The 22,365-nt window shown below is 42.6% G+C and overlaps 1 protein-coding gene across 6 annotated transcripts in view; it reads left to right on the top strand.

The window, feature by feature from the left end:
- FUT10 (fucosyltransferase 10) overlaps positions 1–20,070 on the top strand; it is a 114,857-nt gene extending 94,787 nt beyond the window's left edge. For 3 of the 6 annotated variants that reach the window (XM_055295929.2, XM_063611471.1, XM_063611470.1), the window contains 2 exons: positions 1,812–2,647; positions 18,504–19,229. In XM_055295929.2, coding sequence (XP_055151904.2) covers positions 1,812–2,647; positions 18,504–18,731 — 1,064 coding nt within the window. In that variant the 3' untranslated portion in view covers positions 18,732–19,229. Of the gene's footprint in view, positions 1–1,811; positions 2,648–18,503; positions 19,230–19,854 lie in introns of those variants that run through there. The other 3 variants (XM_063611469.1, XR_010114137.1, XM_055295928.2) reach the window with 3 other exon arrangements.
- The last annotated feature ends 2,295 nt before the right edge of the window (positions 20,071–22,365 follow it).

The following is a 22,365-nucleotide window of genomic DNA, read 5'->3' as shown; positions in this document are numbered from 1 at the left end:
CTTCAATGCAATCATTTGCCTTTCTTCTCACATTCTCTTTCATATCCTCATGTTTCTCTATCTTAATGATTATTGTTAACCTTTGCCAGCCATCCAACTCTGTACGCCATTAGATTTCAGGTGTATGGGTGAGTGTTCTTTTTGAAGCCTAAGGTCAAATATAGCACATGCCAATAAGCAAGGACAAGCCCATTTTTACATTAGTACGTCATTGCCGAAGATTGAGAATAAAAGCCTGTTATCAAAACAGAGGCACTTTCTTCAGCAATTTCTCTGTGCTTAGTATATGTCCTGTGACATAATCTTATCTGATCTTTGTTTAAAAGCCTTTCTTGATTAATTGATTTCTCATTGATGTAGTGTTGGCACTGAAGGGTTTATCTTTATTTGTGGGAGTGTACACTGGCATTAAATAATTAATTTTTATGAGCTCTGCCAGAAAATGTGGATAAAGTTTTATTTTGGCGTAAATATATATTTGGTGTTTTCTTTTCCAGTGGATATTGCAAGATGAATTTTTTCCCATTTCCTTATATTTATTTAAAAAAAAACTCAAGGGTCTACAAAATTATCCATGTCAAGAATACTTCAGAAATTGTATATTACCTATTGTGTTATTCTCTTAGTTCTTCTTTCTCAGTTATTGAAAAAGTTCTCCCTGATTGGATCTCCACTCATGCAGTCAGGAAACAATCGCTTACCACATCCATCACTTCTGTCTGCACATCATCATGTTTCAGAGGTTTTTCAATCAATCCTGTGGATGCTAGGGTCACTCATAATTGTAATCCTGTTAGGCTTTCTTTATTTCTCGATGCGCTTGTTAATTCCTGTCCATCCTGCAGTGGTCTGTAACATAGTGCTATTATCAGCTCTTTCGTCTTTAAAAGCCTCTTGTCTACCATTTTGACTAAGATTGATTAACTGCACTTTGGTGAAATCGATCATTTTGGATTAAAAAAAATCTATCCTCTATATTTCTTCTGGCTACTTTTGCACGGTTTCACTTTTTTTTTTTTTTTTTTTTTGCAATTAATCAACCTGCTGACCTGGTTGCTTTCCTTTTTTGGCTTCCTTTCTCTTGCTCTTTTCTTTTTAAAGAGCTATCTTTATCTCTTTATTTCTCCTGTTTTCTTGTAGGCAACACTTTGAGGAAGAAAAGCCCATTGCAGGAGGCAGTGGAATAAATTCTCCTTTAGAACCTGGGCAGACACAACTCCCGTTTCCTTTTTCATAAAATGAGAAATGATAGTCCCCCTCTTTGGTGATCCTCTCCCTGAGTAGTTTCTGGGGTGAAAGCCTTGGGACTGATTGCCAGGCACTTTGCAGTGACACTGTAACGTGCTTCGTGTGTGTGTGTGTGTGTGTATATGTATGTGTGTATACACTCACACACACACACACATACGCACACACACACATATATTTTGAGACAGAGTCTTGCTCTGTCACCCAGGCTGGAGTGCAGTGGCTCAGTCTTCGCCTCCCGGGTTCAAGTGATTCTCCTGCCTCAGCTTCCCAGGTAGCTGGGATTACAGGCAATGTGCCACCATGCCCAGCTAATTTTTGTATTTTTAGTAGAGACAGGGTTTCACCATGTTGGCCAGGCTGGTGTCGAACTCCTGACCTGAAGTGATCCACCTGCCTTGGCCTCCCAAAGTGCTGGGATTACAGGTGTGAGCCACCATGCCCGGCCACATGCTTCTTATTCATAGCCTCAGACTCCTCTGTATTCTACTCTTACCAGGTAGACCCAAACTTAGCAACATTCTTTTGGAAATACTAATTAATATCTCATTTTCTTCTCCTAGGTACTGACTTTAACATAGATAGCTTACCTCTGCCTCGGAAAGCCCATCATGACTGGGCTCTTTTTCACGAAGAGTCCCCGAAAAACAATTATAAGCTCTTTCATAAACCAGTGATCACCTTGTTCAACTACACTGCCACGTTCAGCAGGCATTCCCACTTGCCACTAACTACCCAATACTTGGAGAGCATTGAAGTCCTGAAGTCACTCCGATACCTAGTTCCTTTGCAGTCCAAAAACAAGCTTAGAAAAAGACTTGCTCCGCTGGTATATGTACAGTCAGACTGTGACCCACCATCAGACAGGGACAGCTATGTTCGCGAGCTGATGACTTACATCGAGGTTGATTCCTATGGTGAATGTTTACGAAACAAAGACCTCCCTCAGCAGCTGAAAAATCCAGCCTCTATGGATGCCGATGGCTTTTATAGGATCATTGCACAGTATAAGTTTATCCTAGCTTTTGAGAATGCAGTTTGTGATGACTACATCACTGAGAAGTTCTGGAGGCCACTGAAACTGGGGGTAGTCCCTGTATATTACGGATCCCCCAGCATCACAGACTGGCTTCCAAATAACAAAAGTGCTATTCTTGTATCAGAATTTTCTCACCCCAGGGAACTGGCAAGTTACATCAGACGACTGGATTCTGATGACAGATTGTATGAGGCCTATGTAGAATGGAAGCTGAAGGGTGAGATCTCTAACCAGCGACTTCTGACAGCTCTCAGAGAACGGAAATGGGGAGTGCAAGACGTCAACCAGGACAATTACATGGATGCATTTGAGTGTATGGTGTGCACCAAGGTGTGGGATAATATCAGGCTTCAGGAAAAGGTAAGCAAATCAAAGGTGGGCATAGAGCCAGCAGGCTGGCCATCTTGGTGTTCTCTGCTCTCCTGCGTTTCCTTCTGTTGTTGCTACCTCATCAGTGTTCTTCATTCCTATCAGAGAGGCCGGGCTCTGCAGGAAGGTTGAATATTCCATTACTACCTTTTGGGACTGTCGTGAAGTTTACAAGCCCCGGACAGGCCTTCATTCCTGAAAGCCTTCATTCTCCTTTATTGTTTGTTCTGGAGGATCCTGTGCTGCAGGTGCTGGGCAATGACACAGAAAGCTGCAGAAAAGGGGAAGAAATCCCAAACATAAAAAATCAAGAGTTCTTGCCAGGCATAGTGGCTCACGCCTGTAATTGGAGCACTTTGGGAGGTTGAGGTGGGTGGATCACTTGAGCCCAGGAGTTCGAGACCAGCCTGGGCAACATGGCAAAACCCCATCTCTACTAAAAATATAAAAATTAGCCATGCATGGTGACATGCACTTGTAATCCCAGCTACTGGAGAGGCTGAAGTGGGAGAATTGCTGGAATCCAGGATGCAGAGGTTGCAGTGAGCCGACATCATACCACTGTACTACAGCCTGGGCGACGGAGCGAGACTCTGTCTCAGAAAAAAAAAAAAAAAAGAGTGCTGCTTATCCACACGGTCAATCCTTTGCCTCTCCATCAATGCTGTGGTGAAGGAGTATGATAATTTCTGCCACACCTCTCACACTGACACTCCACAGCCTCTACTTTCAAACTCATTTTCATTTTGCTTGCTGCTCTAATATTTACTCTTTCTCTTTCTGGCAAACACGTGCTTATTAATATAGAGAGAAACTACTCAAATAATGATGGGGATAATCCTTATAAAAACTTTCTTAAATTGTTATGAACTTCTTAGCAATGTCTTCAAATTTCTAGATTGTGCTTGGTGTTTGTTTGCTAACTTTATTTGTTTATAATGGGAATGAACCTACTTTATGTGTAACTGAGTTTGTTCAAAGGAAATTTGTTGAAAGAAAAAGAAAGATTACTTTCAACTTCTCCTGAAATTTTTACAGAGTGAGGTGGCCCACACATAGCACTTGCCTATCACCCGTCATAGCTGTGCCAGACTCTCATAGATGTGTAAGGTTTTATCTAAACATTTTCTTCTTCTTCTTCTTCTCTTTTTTTTTCTTTGAGACTGAGTCTCACTCTGTTGCCCAGGCTGGAGTGCAGTGGCACCATCTCAGCTCACTGCAACCTCCACCTCCCAGGTTCAAGCAATTCTCGTGCCTCAGCATCCCGAGTAGCTGGGACTATAGGCATGAGTCACCACACCTGACTAATTTTTGTATTTTTAGTAGAGACAGGGTTTCACCATGTTGGCCAGGCTGGTCTTGAACTCCTGACCTCAGGTGATCTGCCTGTCTCAGCCTCCCAAAGTGCTGGGATTACAGGTGTGAACCACCACGTCTGGCCTTATCTAAATTTTCCGAAGGCCAACAACTTTTCTTAAATATTTACATGTTTACTTTGGTTATTATATGAATTTTAGGTCAAACATAAACCTAAACAGTGTGTGAAATTATCTTTAGGTATTGTTATGTATACCATATGGGGCTCTCAGATACTAACTATGTATATGGTAGACAAATTTAAAATATTTGAAATATATTTTTTAAGATTTTAAGAATTATGAAAATTTAAATTCTTCTTTCTTGTTTTGTATAACTGTTCAACTCATAAAATCATTTGTTTTATGCTGACTGTCTTGGTCCGCAACATGAACACTAAATATTACATCATTCTTTTCAGAGAATGCATCCTGATTTCTGATGGCTTCCTGTATGATCTAATTTATAGGGCCATAAGCAAAAAATTAAATACACACATACACACACACACCCCCACCCACCCACCCATGTGAAAACATGAGAGAGTAGAGACCACATTAATTGCCCATGCTATACCAATTATTTATTCTCAAAATATATAAAGGTAGAAAACAGAATTTCTGAGGGTGATGATTTGCTTAGGCTAGGCTTCAAGACCATTTCAAGGCTTCAAGATTATATTCACAGAAAACTGAAATATGCAAACCCTAACTGCTTCTGTACCTCACAAAAACCCTATTGAGATAATTATTGGGAACTGGAAGAGAGGGTATGCTGGCGTTGGTAAATAGCTTTTTTTTTTTTTTCTTCTGAGACTGAATCTCGCTCTTTCTCTCAGGCTGGAGTGCAGTGGCGTGATCTCAGCTCACTGCAAGCTCCGCCTCCTGGGTTCATGCCATTCTCCTGCCTCAGCCTCCCGAGTAGCTGGGACTACAGGCACCCACCACTACGCCTGGCTAATTTTTTGTATTTTTAGTAGAGACGGGGTTTCACCGTGTTAGCCAGGATGGTCTTGATCTCCCAACCTCGTGATCCTCCCACCTCGTCCTCACAAAGTGCTGGGATTACAGGCGTGAGCCACTGCGCCCGGCGGGTAAATAGCTTTAAAAAAGATGTAGGAGATCATTCCTGCAGTTCTAACAGAAACAGCTAACTGAATGTGGCATTTCAGAATGCCCAAAAGTAGTATGATTGGATGTCCTTCTCTTTGGACTCATTGAGGAAAATGAGAGTAGGCTTTTCTCCAGCGTGCTCTGATTCCTCCCAGAAGAGGTGGTCAGTGAAGATGATTAGGAGGCTTTGCTTGCATTTTAATGAAGTAGTTCCAATTCCAAAATGCTAATGTGCTTATTATTGAAAAGCAGAATAAAACATTCTATGAAAGTAAATGAAAAGATATTAGACCACTTTTTTTTTTTTTTTTTCCGAGACGGAGCCTTGCTCTGTTGTCCAGGCTGGAGTGCAGTGGTATGATCTCAGCTCACTGCAACCTCTGCCTCCTAGGCTCAAGCGATTCTCGTGCCTCAGCCTCCCAAGCAGCTGGGATTACAGGCGTATGCCACCACACCTGGCTACTTTTTGTATTTTTAGTAGAGACAGAGTTTCCGCCATGTTGACCAGGCTGGTGTTGAACTCCTGACCTCAGGTGATCCACCTGCCTCGGCCTCCCAAAGCTCTGGGATTACAGGCATGAGCCACAGCACCCAGCCACCAGTTTTCATTTGCACTTATTTTATGGGATTTGTTCTATATGGCACAACATAAAGTAAGCTACTTAAGTATGTTTCATTTTTTATTTTCCTCTTTCAGCCAAAGTGATTCTCCTGCCTCAGCCTCCTAAGAAGCTGGGATTACAGGCGTCTGCCCTCTTGCCCAGCTAATTTTTTTTGTATTTTTAGTACAGATGGGGTTTCACCATGTTGGCCAGGCTGGTCTCGAACTCCTGATCTCAAGTGATCCACCCACCTTGTCCTCCCAAAGTGCCGGGATTACAGGTGTGAGCCACTGCACCCTGCCTTCCTTCACTCTTGGCCAATGATTTGACTATTCTCGGCTGCTTGCCTGATAGGGTGACCCAGACCCTCTTCCCTTAGGAGCCTGTGGTTGCCTTGCCCCTCTGAGACCGTGATCATGGCAGTTACACTTTCCCCCGTTCATCATGGCCACATCCTCAACAGACCCTGTTTGCTTCCACTATGTAGCGGGAATGTCATCTCCTCGTGAGTCCATTACCATGACCCATACAATAATTTCTTCATTTTCCTGCTTGCACAATGAATTCAAAGTGACTGGGTAGCAGTTACAGCTCTGTAGATTCAAGTTCAGTGGGAACCTTCCTGTGCCCCTAGTGGAAAAGGATGCTCCTTCCCCTACCACCCAGGAACCAGGAACCTGAAAAGCCTAGGGTTGCAGGGATGAGAATCACAAAATAAGCAAGTCGGTCACTGGGAATGAGGGTGAGATTAGTCAGTTCTACTTCAATGAGTTAGTTCCTGTATCTAGTCTAGGTATTTGGAGCACAGTCCCATGTATGGACTACTGGTGTCTTAACCCAGAGAGTATTGTCCTCGAGCTGAGCTATTTACAGGCTCTCCCATAGTTCTTTGAGGCTGGCTTCTTCTGAGTGATGGGGTACCTAGTAAAACCAGTGACTGCTGTGCCCACTGTCACATTGTTGTCACAGTGTCATGTGTCCATTTTGGTACCTCCCTCACCATGCAATGGGTCCCTGAGTCTGAGTTAGTGTTGTACAACATACCATGTTGCTGAAGAAGGTATTCTTTTTTTTTTTTTTTAGACAGATTCTCACTCTGTCATCCAGGCTGGAGTGCAGTGGCATGAACTTGGCTCACTGCAACCTCTGCCTCCCGGGTTCAAATGATTCTCCTGCCTCAGCCTCCCGAGTAGTTAGGATTACAGGCGCACATCACCATGCCTGGCTAATTTTTTTGTATTTTTAGTAGAGACAGGGTTTCACCATGTTGGTCAGGCTGATCTCAAACACCTGACCTCGGGTGATCCACCCACCTCAGCCTCCCAAAGTGTTGGGATTACAGGTGTGAGCCACCACGCCCGGCCTGAAGAGGGCATTCTGTACCCCCTGAGTGATAGAGTAGGCAGAGGTATGGGGGACAAGGCAGTTTCCCATGAGTGTATCTAAGGTAGGTGTCAATTTCAGCAAGGACTAATTGCTATTCCTTCTCGAGTAAAAGGATTTTAGCCTGTCACTGGGAGACTAGAGACTAGACATTCTCCTCAAGGAATGGTGCCGTATCAGAAGCTTCAGCATTGATCATTGTTGCTGGTAGATCAGGTCTTCAACAGTGCTAGTGATGAATTCTGTCTCTGAGTGAGAGCCAAAGCTCTTCTGTTCATGCATAGCCTCCATCATTCCTGCAATGTCCTGTTCATGGGTCAGTGGAACCAGTATTGGGGTAACAAAGGGACAGGCCGGCTGAAATCCAGTGATAACTCATAATACCTACCTGCTTGTTGTGAGCTTCCTCTCAGTGGCTGCTTATTGGTGTGCATCAATATCAGATTCTGATTAGAGCCGTGTTGATCCTGTGTAGACACCAATCTCAGCAAGGCAGCTGCAGTTGGAACTACTGTGAGGTTAAGTTTCTGGTAGCCCTCTGTCATCTGCCATGATTTATCTGTTTTTTTTTTTTCAGGGGTCAGAATGGTGAATTAAATGGTGGTGGTGGGATTATGATGGGGAAAACTCCTTGGTCTTATGGGGCATTGATCTCTGCAGTTTTTCCAAGATGATGGTGTTGCTTCAGACTTACCATCCTGTCTGAAGGGGCAGTTGTTTTTTGAGACAGAGTCTCACTCTGTCGCCCAGGCTGGAGTGCAGTGGCGCAATTTCGGCTCACTGCAACCTCTGCCTCTTGGATTCAAGCGATTCACCTGCCTCAGCCTCCTGAGTAGCTGGGATTACAGGCATGCACCACCACACCCAGCTAATTTTTGTATATTTAGTAGAGACAGGAGTTTCAACATGTTGGCCAGGCTGGTCTTGAACTCCCGACTTCCAGTGATCCTCCAACCTCAGCCTCCCAAAGTGCTGGGATTACAGGTATGAGCCACCGCACATGGCCACTTACCCAGTTCTTGACAGTATACCCTAGCCTTTGCTGCTTTTCTTGGTATATAAGCTATTTCTTCTCAGAGTAGGGCCTCTATTTCTCACGTAGGTGATGAGTGCTGGTGATAAAGCAGGTGATATTAATTTTAATGGGGCTTTACCACCAGCAATGGGGCTTCTATTGCCATCAGGTGAATAATGCTCTTTAGTGCCACTCCTGGTACCAACTATCTTCACCTGGCTTCCACAGAAAACAGAAATGGAAACAGAGGCATCTGTGCCATGATTCTGTTAGGGAGTGCAGTCCTAGAGGGTTGGAGGGAGGAGCAGGGAAGGAAGGAGGGCAATGCGAGGATGTTACTGAGCTGAGTCTTAAGTGGGAGTGATTGGTTCATTCTCAGGACCCTGCCCCTGAGAAGCACATACTGCACTCGGAATCATTCCTTCCAGGTAAGGAAGGGGAGAAAATTGATCCATGGGCTCTGCTTTCTCCGTGGTCCAAAATTTGCCCCACTGGTCCTAGCTCGCTCCACCTTTTGGGTTGCATGTGTGTGATATGGGTGCTGAGAAGAGTTCCACAGTGACTCCAACAGTTAAATTCTGGCGCAGGAAGTCACATGGAAGGAGGTGAGGTGTACTGTTGGTCAGAGCCCTGCATAGGTGGGGCAAGGGATAGATGAAGTTGAGAAGTTCAGGAATCTGCTAGAGGGCGGTACTCTTACCCTCGTTCATGCCACTCTCCCCTAGTCTAATGATCTACTGTTAAGTTTCTTTGGACGATACTCAATTGCTGCTGGGGTAGGAGAACGTCGGTTTCTTGCTTGTGCACAGTGATGATTTGGGTCTTCAGTTGCCTCCTACAAAACTGGCAATCACTTCCCTTTCAGCCCCTTCTTTACACCCACTGCCAGAGGTTCTGTGCGCCACCAAATTCTGCAGCATCTTGTGCATGCTACAGTGAACTTTGAGTTTCTTTTCTGCTTTCCTGCTGCTTCTTAGAACTCAGCTTTCTCACATCAACTAAGTCATTTGCCACCCATCTGTTAACTTTGTAACTTCCGAAATTTTTTGTTTTATCATTTTGTTTTTCTTCAGGAATCTATGCCATAATAAAAAAAACACCTTACTGTCATTTTATGGGATTTCAGGAGGGAATGAAATTAAAAGTGTGTGTCTCATCAATCATTTTTGTTTGGAAATCTCCATTTGATTGATTGACTGATTGAGACAGGGTCTCTGTCACCTAGGCTGGAGTACAGTAGTGTGATCTCGGCTCACTGCAACCTCCAGCTCCCAGGCTTGAGTGGTCCTCCCACCTCAGACTCCCTAGTAGCTGGGACTGTAGGCGCATGCCACCATGCCTGGCAAATTTTTGTAGAGATGGAGTTTTGCCATGTTGCCCAGGCTGGTCTCGAAGTCCTTAGCTCAAGCAATGTGCCCGTCTCAGCCTCCCAAAGTGCTGGGATTGCGTGTGTTAGCCACTGTGCCCAGCCTATTTTATTTATTAAACAAACTAGTTGGAAAAAATTATATTGAAGGTGCACTCTGATTCTGATTCGAGCATTATTGTGCTAGATAATGGTAAGCAAGAAAAGACATGGTCCCTTGTCATAGGGCTTACAATTTAGATTAGACATTATTAAAGGAATAAGCCTTGTGCACTGTGAAGGAAAAATTCTCTAAAATGGGGGATCTGGATACTTTTGGTAAAGATTCTACAAGTCTTCCAAAAGGCCATCTTATTCACTGGCAGCCAGCTGTTAGTACTACCGCCACAGTATCAGAATACAGCTGTTACAGAGATTCCATTAACTACCACGCTAAGATGATAAACTTGTAACAAACACTGCATTTAAGTGCACTTTCTTCATTTTAAAGCTTTCTAGCATAAGACATCCTTTGGTACTAAATCACCACCAGAAGTAATAACCCTAAGTCATCAAATGGGCACTTACCAGGAGAGCATGAACTACTTTACATGTCCTTTCTTTCAACAAACTTTTACCTACTATCTATGAAGGGTAAGACCTTGCACTTCCTGTATCACCTTTCTTTGAACAAACTTTTATCTACTGTCTACGAAGGGTAAGATCTTATACTTCCTGTATCACGATGTCAGTTGTTCAAAGATGTACCTTAGGTCAAAATTTTTCTTCCTACAGATTAAACGTGATGTTTTAAATAGTTTGGATTTCTTTTTAAGTTAGAATGATAAAGTATAAAAATGGAGGAAGCCTTCTAGGAAAAAAGGATTTAGTATGAAAGGACTAAAAGACAAGATAATTTGGTGATTTCCTATCTGTATTTAAACTGAACAAAACAGACAATCTGTCTTAAGGTTAATAGAATTTGCTTTTTAACTGGAGTTGCCTGTAGTAATTTTCTATTGCTTTATATATTTTATATATATATATACATATATAAATTTGATTGATTGAGACAGGGTCTTGCTGTGTTGCCCAGGCTGAAGTGCAGTGGTGTGGTCATGGTTCGCTATAGCTTCCACTTCCTTTTTTTTTTTTTTTTTTCCACTTCCTGGGCTCAAGTGATCCTTCCATCTCAGCCTCCTGAGTAGCTGGGATTACAGGTGCATGTCACCATGCCTGGTTAATGTTTTGAAGTTTTTCTGTAAAGTTGGAGTCTCACTATGTTGCCCATGCTGGTCTCAAACTCCTGGGGTCAAGCCATCCTCCTGCTTTGGCCCTCCAAAGTGCTGGGATTACAGGTGTGAGCCACAGTGCCTGGCCTTTTTTTTTTTTTTTTTTGAGACACGGTCTCATTTCTATCACCCAGGCTGGAATGCAGTGGTGCAGGCAATCATAGCTCACTGCAGTCTTGAACTGCTGGACTCAAGCAATCCTCCTGCCTCAGCCTCCTGAGTAGCTGGGACTACAGCATGTGCCACCATGCCTAATTTTTTAACTTTTATTTTTGTAAAGACAGGGTCTTGCTATGTTGCCCAGGCTGGTTTTAAACTTCTGACCTCAAGCAATCCTCTCACCTTGGCCTCCCAAAGTGCTGGGATTATAGACATGAGCCACTGTACCGGTCACTTTTGTATTTTAAATTGAAGATGAGAGGAACAATTCCAAATGGGAGATTATTAGTTATCTCATGTTTTCTACATATAAACCATCCATTTTCTTATCACCTGTCTTCTCTTACCTTCTTGAAGTGGTGGTCTTAGAATCATACAATGTCAGAATTGAAAGTAGCTTAGGGATCACCTAATTCACCATCTCTTTGGCTGTAGAAACCTAGCATTTCCATTTGACTCCTGTTTTATATTACATCTCCCTGCTGAAGTTACCCTTATGTTCATGCATATCATGCATATTGTCTCCCTTTTCTACTATATATATATATATATATATTTTTTTTTTAAGACAGAGTCTCACTCTGTTGCCCAGGCTGGAGTATAGTGGTGTGATCTTGGCTCACTGCAACCTCTGCCTCCTGGATTCAAGCAATTATCCTGCCTCAGCATCCTGACTAGCTGGGACTACAGGTGCATGCCACCACGCCTGGCTAATTTTTGTACTTTTAGTAGAGACAGGGTTTCACCATGTTGGCCAGGCTGGCCTAGAACTCCTGACCTCGTGATCCACCTGCCTCAGCCTCCCAAAGTGCTGGGATTACAGGCTTGAGCCACTGCGCCCAGCCTTCTACTATATTCTTTAACATATTAATGGTAGTTTAAAGTTCCTGCCTGATAGTTCCAACATCTGAGTCATTTGTGAGTCTGGTTCTGTTGATGGCTTTATCTCTTGGTAGTGTTTGTTTTTTGTTTTTTCTCTTTTTATGTGTTTCATGATTTTTTTTTTTTTTTGATTCCTGGACATTATGTACAAAAGCATAGAGACCAAGATCAATGTTTATGTGTGGCAGTGGACATGCCGCTTTTCTGTCAAGGCTGTTAATGTGTGTGGGTGGGGGAGGAGGGATGTGTATTACTCCATTTTCCCACTGCTTATAAAGAGCTAACCAAGACTGGGTAATTTATAAGGAAAGAGATTTAATTGACTCACAGTTCTGCATGGCGAGGGAGGCCTTGGGAAACTTACAATCATGGTAGAAAGCAAAGTGGGGAAGCAAACACATCTTACCATGACAAAGCAGGAGGGGAGTGAGGGAGGGAGGGAGGGAGAGGCAGAGAGAGAGGAAATGCCACACATTTAAACCGTCAGATCTCATGAGAACTCACTATCATGACAACAGCATGGGGGAGATCACCCCCATGATCCAATCACCTCCCACCAGTTCCCACCCTTGACACATGGGGATTACAATTCAGGATGACATTTGGGTGGGGACACAAAGCCAAACCATATTAGGGAGGTAGAGTCAGTTTAGTCAAGAGTTGAACTAGATTTGGATTTTGTGTTGCTGTTGTTACCTTTTGTGCTCCTCAGGTTTCAAACGTTTCCAGTAATAATAATTATCTAGTGACTAAGCACTGCTATTGCCTGTGTTTAAAGTGGGGCCTGGGGTGTTAAAGAGTTTTTCTCAGTATTTCTCCTCCACCCTCAGCTTTTAGCAATTCCTGCATTGCTATGCCACAGATGAGGTCTATTTCAATATTCTTGCTTCTCCCCACCAGCAAACTCCTGTTACTCATTCCTTAGCAGTAGACTTATGTTGGGAGTAGGGCAGGTTCTTTGTTGTCTTCACAGCCTCAGGCTTAGGCAGGTTCTGGATTCCTGGGTCTCAGGGGTGAAGTTTTTCCAGTGTCCTTGCCTCTTCTTCTCTTGGCAGCCAAGCTCTGCCTTGTATCTGTGGTTAGTTTGGAGGGAGAGTTTATGCCCCTCCCCAGTGGTATAACTTCTGGTATCATGATAGGATTCTAGGCCCAAAATGGTTTCCATCCTGCCCCCAACCATGAGAAAGAGGAGTTTTGCTTCTCCCTCTCCCCCAGAGGTAATAGATTTTTCCCTTGGATCTGGGAGCAGAAAGGTTTGCTCCTGCTCCCCCAGTGGCTTAAGGCCTTTATATTTATGAGGAAAAGGTCTGGGGAGGGTGGAGAGGCTTCCTGAATGTCCCCTAGCAGAGGAAGATCATCCACCACGCTGTGCCAAGGAGGGGGACCCTTTCTAATCCTGTGCTGCCCCTAATCTTCCTTCTGAGCATTTGATGGAGGTCCATAGAAAAGAGCTTTTGATGAGTTTGAACTCTTGTTTTTGTATCTGGGCATCCCAGCTATTCCAGCTGATGTGGTTACTCCACTTCTAAGAATTTATTAAATTTTCAACTGATTTCTTGTTAGCTGTTTGTATGGTGATCACCTCTCTTTCCTGTGTTCTGCCAAAGGCGAAACAGATTATCCATCTTTCCTCAAAGGGGCTTTGTCACCCTCTGGAATTCAGTTCCCTGATGGGCTCAAGAAGTTATGAATTTAAGGATTATCTGTATTTTTCTCATTGCTAGGAACCATGTTGTCTTTGGAAACAAAATCTTTTAAAATCATACTTTAGAAACAGCTGGTTTTTCTGCACAAGACCTCAGCTGGAAAGGGATACCGAAACTTAAATTACTTCTAAAATTGTCATAACTACTTCATCAGACACACTTCCTTTGGGTCATACTGTGAAATATTTCTGGCAGAATATTAGAGTGAAAAGAGTTCATTTCATAAGATTCTTTTCTCTGTGATGTCACCTTGAGTTAGAACTTTATCCTACACTTGATGGGCTCCTCTTCTGAGTGGGAAGGCAAGGAAATAGGGTAATATTACTGACTTTCTCATATAAACCGTTATGCAAGGTCAGGGTTGGGAAGACCATGGAAGGTTATGTGATCTGTACAATTACCAGCTGACTGGTGACTCGAGTATCATGAACAAGCTGTCCATCAATTTGTGCTGGGGCATTTTCAGTGTTGGTGATTTCATGATTTTTAAAGGTAGCTTATTTTATCTTTTGTTTGTTTTGTTTCCAGAACATTTGGTTCTTTGTATTGAACTGAAACTTCCCCTTTTATAGTCAATTCTTTTTTTTTTTTTTTTTTTTTTTTGAGACAGAGTCTCACACTGTTGCCTGGGCTGAGTGCAATGGTGTGATCTCAGCTCACTGCAACCTCCGCCTCCCAGGTTCAAGTGATTCTCCTGCCTCAGCCTCCTGAGTAGCTGGGATTACAGGCATATGCCACCACGCCCAGCTAATTTTTTATATTTTTAGTAGAGATGGAGTTTCACTATGTTGGCCAGGCTGGTCTCGAACTGTTGACCTCGTGATCCACCGGCCTCGGCCTAATTGCTGAGATTACAGGTGTGAGCCACTGTGCCCGGCCTTTATAGTCAATTCTTAGCTACCTGCTCTGATTCCTCAGTTTGGCAGGATACAATCTGGCATCTGTACCTACCAGCCAATAGAGGTGAACAGTGGCCTCTCAAAAGTTGAAAGTTGTTTTGCATCTCCTTACTTGATTTTGTTCTGCTCTTGCTTCAAATCCAGTCTCTATCCAACCACGAACTCTGGCTAACGTAATCACAATTTTGAGCCTACCTTTGGTCCTTTGAACTTGATATTCATAGATTTCCAAGATTTTAAGTCTTAGCATTCCTAATGGTTTGCAATTTCAATTTGCACTCTGGTTCTCTGTGCTTGGTGAAGAATCCCTGCTCAAGTTCTAGTCCCTTGGAAGTCAGACTTCATGATAATCCATCAGTGGTTCCCAAGAGAAAGGAGGACTTGGCAATCTCTGTCCTTCACATTTTACCAAACAAGTTAATTCACACTTCCACTTATATAGTCCCTTCATTTGAAGGGACTTCTTTGCTTGAAGACAAACTCTGTTCACTCAAAGTCATCACCTCTTCACACTAGATACTCCTAGTATCTCCTCATATATTTCCTATGGGAGTTTTAAAGAAAAGAAAATATGTGGAACCAGTCATAGGTAGCACCCACATTTTTGTATTTCCAACTGGTTTTTCTGCTATGCTTTCTAAATTTGGAATGGATGAAGATTCTAATCATTATAAACCTGACACATAATGCACTGTCTTCCCATTAAGACAGTTTTTTTTAAGAAAAATATATACATGCATATAAGTTGAAGAATCAAATATTTCTACAAAGTTAATTAACAAAAACAGCAGTCTTCCACTTATTTTCCCTTTTCTGTCCTTCCCAGAAGCAACCACAATATGTAGCTAATTATTTAATTATTCTGGTATTTACCCAATGTTTCTTTTTCTTTTTCTGTTCTTTTTTTTTGAGATGGAGTCTCACTCTGCCATCCAGGCTGGTGTGCAGTGGCATGATCTTGGCTCACTGTAACCTCTGTCTCCTGGGTTCAAGCGATTCTCCTGCCTCATCCTCCTGAGTAGCTGGGATTACAGGCATGTGCCACCATGCCTGGCTAATTTTTGTATTTTTGGTAGAGACAGGGTTTCACCATGTTGGCCAGGCTGGTCTCGAACTCCTGACCTCAAGTGATCCACTTGCCTTGGCCTCCCAAAGTGCTGGGATTACAGGAGTGAGCCACCACACCTGGCCTATTTACTCTATGTTTCTAAGTAACACATTTACATACCTTTTCTTTATATTCAGTGTTTGAATATAACTGTGTGACTGTTATTAAAAAATAAACCATGTAGTACACTATCATTTTCCCCCTTACATGTACAGTTTTTTGTTTCTTTCCCAGGTAATAATTGCCTTCTTATTTGATTATTTTTCCATGTACCTGTCAGTCATTCAGTCTTTGTTGATTGTTTAACTCTCCTCTGAAGATGTTGAGATACGGCAGGCGTCCATCTCTCTTGATCTTGTGGAAGGGATCTCTCCCGGAGCCTCCGACCCACTCCCATCTGTGCTCATTGTCCTCTACCTTAGTGTGGAGCCTGAGATGTCACTTCCCCAGCATTTTGGGAATTTTCTTTCTTTTCTTTTTTTCTCTTCTGTTGACATCTATTTCCTGCATGCTATGTCTCCTGTTTTCTTAGTTTATTCTCTTGTTTTGGTTGATCATACTCTCCAGTCGCTTCCTGAGAAGAGGTACATGGGAGAATGTATGAAAATGTCTTCATTTCAACTGAGCATGGTGGCTCGTGCCTGTACTCCCAGCACTTTGGGAGGCTGAGGCAGGTGGATCACCTGAGGTCAGGATTTCGAGACCAGCCTGACCAACATGGTGAAACCCTGTCTCTACTAAAAATAAAAACAATAAAAAAAATTAGCTGGACATAGTGGCAGGCACCTGTAATCTCAGCTACTTGGAAGGCTGAGGCAGGAGAATCACTAGAACCCAGGACGTGGAGGTTGCAGTGAGCTGAGATCATGCCACTGCACTCCAGCCTGGGGGACAAAGCGAGATTCCGTGTCAAAAAAAAAAAGAAAATGTCTTCATTCTACCCTAAGTTTAAGCAATAGGTTAGCTGATTGTAAACACTAAAATGGACATTCATTTTTCTCAGAATTTTGAAGGCATTTTGCCATTGTCTTTTACTAAAAAAACTTTTAATTTTGTTTACAGAACATTTTAAAGATAGTTCAGAGTTCTGTATGCCTTTTCCCTGGCTTCCCCTCATGCTATCATTTTACGTAACTGTGGTACATTTGTCACCAATAAGAAATTCATATTGGCACATTACTGCTTGCTAAACTGCAGTCTAGTCATATTTCTCTTTAGTCATATTTGGCCATATTTCTGTAACATCCTCTGTCTGCGCTAGGATCAAATCCAGGATACCAGGCTGTAATTAAGCCATCACATTTCATTAGTCTCTTCCAATCTGTGATGGTTGCTCAAACTTTTTCTTATTTTTAATAACTTTTGAAGAGTACTGGTCAGTATTTTGTAGAATGTCCCTTCATATGGTTTGTCTAATGTCTTCTCATGTTAACACTTGGGTTATGGATTTTGGGGAATAATACCACAGAGGTAAACGTGTTCTCATTGCATCCTATTAGGGCAGTTGTTCCCAACCTTTTTGGCACCAGAGACCTATTTCGTGGAAGACAGTTTTTCCACAGACCGGTAGGTGGGTGGGGGATTAGATGCTTATAAGGAGTGAGCAAACTGGATTCCTCACATGTGCAGTTCACAATAAGGTTCACCCTCTTAGGAGAATCTAATGTCGCTGATGATCTGACAGGAGGCAGAGCTCAGGCAGCAATGCTCATATGCGTGCTGCTCACCTCCTGCTCTGCAGCCCAGTTCCTAACAGGCCATGGAACAGAACTGGTTCATGACCCGGGACTTGAGGACCCCTGTATCAGGGGATGCATTATACCAACATAACGTATAACTGGTAATGTTAACTTTGATTGCTTGGTTCAGATGGTATGTGCTAGGTTTTCCCACTGTGAAGCTGCTAATTTTCCTGTTCTTCTATGTTTTGTTACTCTTCTGCCCTCTTCCATTCTCCCAATTCTTAAGGGTTAATGCCTTTCAAGAACAGTCGTTTTACTCTCATTTTAATGGTGTTTCTGGAGGAAATGAAATTGGATATGTGTGTTCACTCTGTTATCCTAGAGTTTTTCTGTCTCCCCTCTTTCTCTTTTACTTTTTTTTTTTCTCCCTTCTAAATTATTGGAAGGTCAAATCCTGAACATGTAGGCCATTTTAAGGACTTGGACTTGAACTTGGAATGAGAAGGGCTGCTGAGTGTAGCCTGTAGAGGATCAAAAGTAGAATCAAGGGGTTAGTTAGGAGACCATGGAAATAAGCCAAGACTGAGTGTGGACCAAGCTCATGGTGGCATTTTGAAGCTGGGAGGTATTATGCAAAGGTCAGGTACCATTATTGTTGGGTGGAAACATCTTAATACTGGGGACAGTTGAGTGCAGTGGAAATATATTAAAAACAAAGGATTAGTTGTAACATGTGACAACATAGATAGATGTAAAAACAGTGCTTGGTGAAAAAGTAGCAAACAAATGAGATATACAATAACATATAAGTATACTAAAAATAAATGCCCAGAGATTGAGAACACATTTTGCAATGAGTATTCGAATACACTTACATGCAAATACAAAGAACTGCGTTAAACACCTTAAAATATTTGCCTATGGGGAGGAGGGTAGGGATGGGATAATAGGGGGAAAAGGAATAAACAAATCAACAGATAAATAACCAGAGGGAGGGGAAGGCTTTAGAATGCAAAGAGAACTGCATTCGATCTGAAGTATATACTGTTTGGGGCAATTTATGTAACTTTTTTGTGCTTTAGTTTCCACGCCTGTAAAATGGGGTAGTAGCACCTATTTAATATGCTTACCATAAGAATTAAGTGAGGCAATATGTGAGATGCCTTCTTTCCCTTTTAACTCCATGGGGTAAAACTGTTGCTTTAAGGAAAGCCTGTGCGGCGTTCCATTATTGTGAGATGGGAACATGGGAATTGTGCTTCCTTATCATATGTTTTTAATTCAGTTCTCTCTTCTCTTCCTGCAGGGCTTACCACCCAAAAGATGGGAGGCAGAAGATACCCACCTGAGTTGCCCAGAGCCCACGGTGTTTGCTTTCTCACCACTCCGGGCTCCACCTTTGAGCTCTTTGCGAGAGATGTGGATATCCAGCTTTGAACAATCCAAGAAAGAAGCCCAGGCACTAAGGTGGCTGGTTGATAGGAATCAAAACTTTTCATCTCAAGAGTTTTGGGGCCTAGTATTCAAGGACTGATTTCAAAAATGATCAGAATGAAACAGACTAGAGCCTTCTTGAGGTTTATTTTCTAGGTTGCCTTAATATTTGAACATAATAGCTATTCTGTTGACTATCCATCAGGATAATAATTAGTTGCTGCAGTACTCATAATGAGCCCTTTCAAAGAATAGATGTAAATTACCCTTAGGGGTTGCCACTATATTTTTTATACTGAAAAAGGAAATATTTCTTATGGACACTGGTTATCTTCCATGTCCATGTCTGTGGACCCACATACTTACTGCCTTTTGTGGAAATTCACCTAGAGTGAGTACTTTCCTTGTGCAATGGAGGGAGACGATGTAGCTGTAGATTCTTGATACTTACCTCACTCTCAACAGCTTACTGGTATTTGGAAAACCTGGTGTCCTGCAGCCGAGCATGAACATGAAATACATTAGAACTTGGCAATGAGAGATCCCATCTGTTAGTTTCCCGGGATGTAAGTGAGTAATAAAAGCTATTTCAAGTTTATCCGCTATCCACTCTTCAAGTGTGGGTCTACCTTCTTCTCCATACCCTGAGCCACCTCTCTCACTTTCTTTAGTTATGACTTGCCCTATCGCCTCCCATTTTCCCTTCCAAGTAGAATGTCTTGTAAAGACACAGTAACTCCTGTGTGTTTTGATTAGTGAGATGTTACCACTTATCCCTTCTGCTGCGCAGAATAATATTAAGAATTGCTGGCCGGGCGCGGTGGCTCACGCTTGTAATCCCAGCACTTTGGGAGGCCGAGGCGGGCGGATCACGAGGTCAGGAGATCGAGACCACGGTGAAACCCCGTCTCTACTAAAAATACAAAAAATTAGCCGGGCGTGGTGGCGGGCGCCTGTAGTCCCAGCTACTCGGAGAGGCTGAGGCAGGAGAATGGCGTGAACCCGGGAGGCGGAGCTTGCAGTGAGCCGAGATTGCGCCACTGCACTCCAGCCTGGGCGACAGAGCGAGACTCCGTCTCAAAAAAAAAAAAAAAAAAAAAAAAAAAAGAATTGCTATGATTATGATTCAGGCTGGACAGCCTGGAGATTTTGAGCAGCGCAAGAGTAGAAGTGAATACCCCCACGAACTCCAATTGTGCTGAAGCTGATTTGTCTGTTCGTAGGATGATGTGCAGCCTGTCACGGTGGCAGCCACAGGCATTCAGTTTGTGAGCATTTCCTGTCATTTCTGATCCTGCTATAGGGAAGATTCAGCTGTCCTGTCTGGGGCATCTACTGGAGCACCTCAGAAGACAAGGAGGAAAACACTGGCTCATGTTTTCTTTCCATGTGAGGGAGGGGAGGCTTCTAGATGATACTAAAAGCCTGTTGCCACTGTTGTGTCATGGTTTCCGTTCTTCATCATGGAAAGCTGCAAGCCTCAGAAGGCAGCCAGAGGACAGGAAGAGTCTGTGATGCTCATGTCTGTGTCATGGCATGAGGGGGAATTGACGAGTGCTTCCTTAGCATCAGCTCCTATTGTATTGAAGGCTGTGCCCTTGGTGTGCTTAGCAGTGAGCAGTGTCTTCATTAGGTAGCTCTGGCTGGGCTTTGTCAGCCAGCATGTGAGAAAGAAGAACCAAAACCAATACCTCCTTATAGAAGCCAGAAGGATCACACTGGGTGAGAGAAGATGTCTATAACTGGGTTCTTCCCAATCTCAGCTCTTTCATTAACTAAATATGATCTTGGACATATCTCTTAACCTCCATGGGCCTTAGTTTTTGCATCCAAAAAGAAGTGATTGGGCTGATCTTGGAAGGTTTTTTTCTTTTTTTTCCCCTGTGTAACATTCTTAATTGTTCATCAACATTTAAGAAATTTAATTTTGTAGATGTTTTTACTAAAGAGGGTAACAAACTATTTTGGAACCGCTGTATATTATTCAAGGAAGCACGCTGTTTGGAGGAAGGAGCATACTTAATGGGTAGTATTGAGGATGAAAGAGAATTTTTCTCTCTGCCATTTTATTTGATAATATTAAAGAAATAAAGACTGGAAAGGGGGATTCCTTGTTAAAGGTCAGATTTTAAATTGCATATAAAATGAAGTGAGTTGTTTTTTTTTTTGAACCCTCAAAAGAAAGCCTGAGAGGTGATTTATGCCTCTGGTAAGATATTATCATGATAACTTCAGTTCTTCTCCATAAATGCCTTAAGCAAATACCCAGTGCTTGTGTGCTGTGTGTATGTCTTAAACCTTAACTTTTCATGAAATCTCGTTCCATCTTAGTTCTTTATCAAGTCCATAGATAAAATCCTCTCTAAGCCTTTCTGAAGTGTGTATCCCTGAACAAATTTAGTGAAATGAAATCATTAATCTGTGTTGATCCCATTTTGCCATACCTTTCACTTTACATCACTATCTCCGTTTGTGAAATATTTTAAGAAAGCAACCTCCCTCACAGGACTGTTGTGAGGAATGCCTCATGGCTGTGAAGGAGTTTGTACAATGCAACATTTTGCTTAGTCCTTCAGTACATTTTACTTGGATTGTTTTCAAGAACTTTATTTTTTTTTTTGAGACGAAGTCTTGCTGTATCACCTAGGCTGGAGTGCAGTGGTGTGATCTCAGCTCACTGCAACCTCCACCTCCTGGGTTCAAGCGATTCTCCTGCCTCAGCCTCCCAAGTAGCTGGGATTACAGGCACCTGCTACCAGGCCCGGCCAATTTTTTGTATTTTTTTTTTTTTAGTAGAGATGGGGGTTTCAGCATATTGGCTAGGCTGGTCTTGAACTCCTGCCCTTAAGTGACCCACCTACCTCGGCCTCCCAAAGTGCTGGGATTACAGGCATGAGCCACTGTGCCTGGCCATTCAAGGACTAATTTTTTAAAGCAATATGACAAAATGGTCAGAAGCCTTTTCAGAAATGTTGAAGAAAATGATCACTAATGCTAGTTAATAGTCTTCACCTAAAAATGACTGCAACTTTGACCCTTGATCATATAGCAAATACATTTTGGAACCTGAATGCTGACTGACTTCTTTGTTGCTGTTAAGGACTAGATTCTAGTAACCAGAATATCATTTGGGCTCATTATCATTGTTAGTAACAGATTGGAAACATACAGTGTTCTATGCATTACTCAGAAATAAAAGACATAAGCAAAAATGAACATCATTCCTTCGGCCACACATTGTATATTACACATAGAAGAACCTGCTCAATATCTGTAAAAGACTGTGTGAATCCAAGCACAGTGCCAACCTGCCCAGTAAAATGTGCATTTAAAAAGTCATTAATAGGACGTAAGTCCTGCTAAAGATGACAATTCATTAGGAGCTCAGGCTGCTATAACAGAATATGATAGACTGGGTGGCTTATAAGCCACAGAAGTTTATTGCTGACAGTTCTGGAGGCTGGGAAGTACAAGATCAAGGTGCCAGCAGATTTATTGTCTGGGAGAGCCCACTTCCTGGTTCATAGATGGCTATCTTCTTGCTATGTGCTTACATGGCAGAAGGGGTGACAGAGCTCTCGGAAGTCTCCATCATTATGACCTCACTCTCCAAAGTCTCCTCCTCCTAGTGCCATCACAATGGGGGTTAGAATTTTAACATGAATGTTGGGGAAACACAGAATTCAGTCTGTAGCATCAGTATAGAGTTAATTTTCAGTGAATTATGTTGATTA

This window comes from Symphalangus syndactylus, chromosome 10, assembly GCF_028878055.3.
Source record: "Symphalangus syndactylus isolate Jambi chromosome 10, NHGRI_mSymSyn1-v2.1_pri, whole genome shotgun sequence".
NCBI lineage: Eukaryota > Metazoa > Chordata > Mammalia > Primates > Hylobatidae > Symphalangus > Symphalangus syndactylus.
The sequence above is the reverse complement of the archived record's forward strand: the minus strand, read 5'-3'. Positions and strand labels throughout refer to the sequence as shown.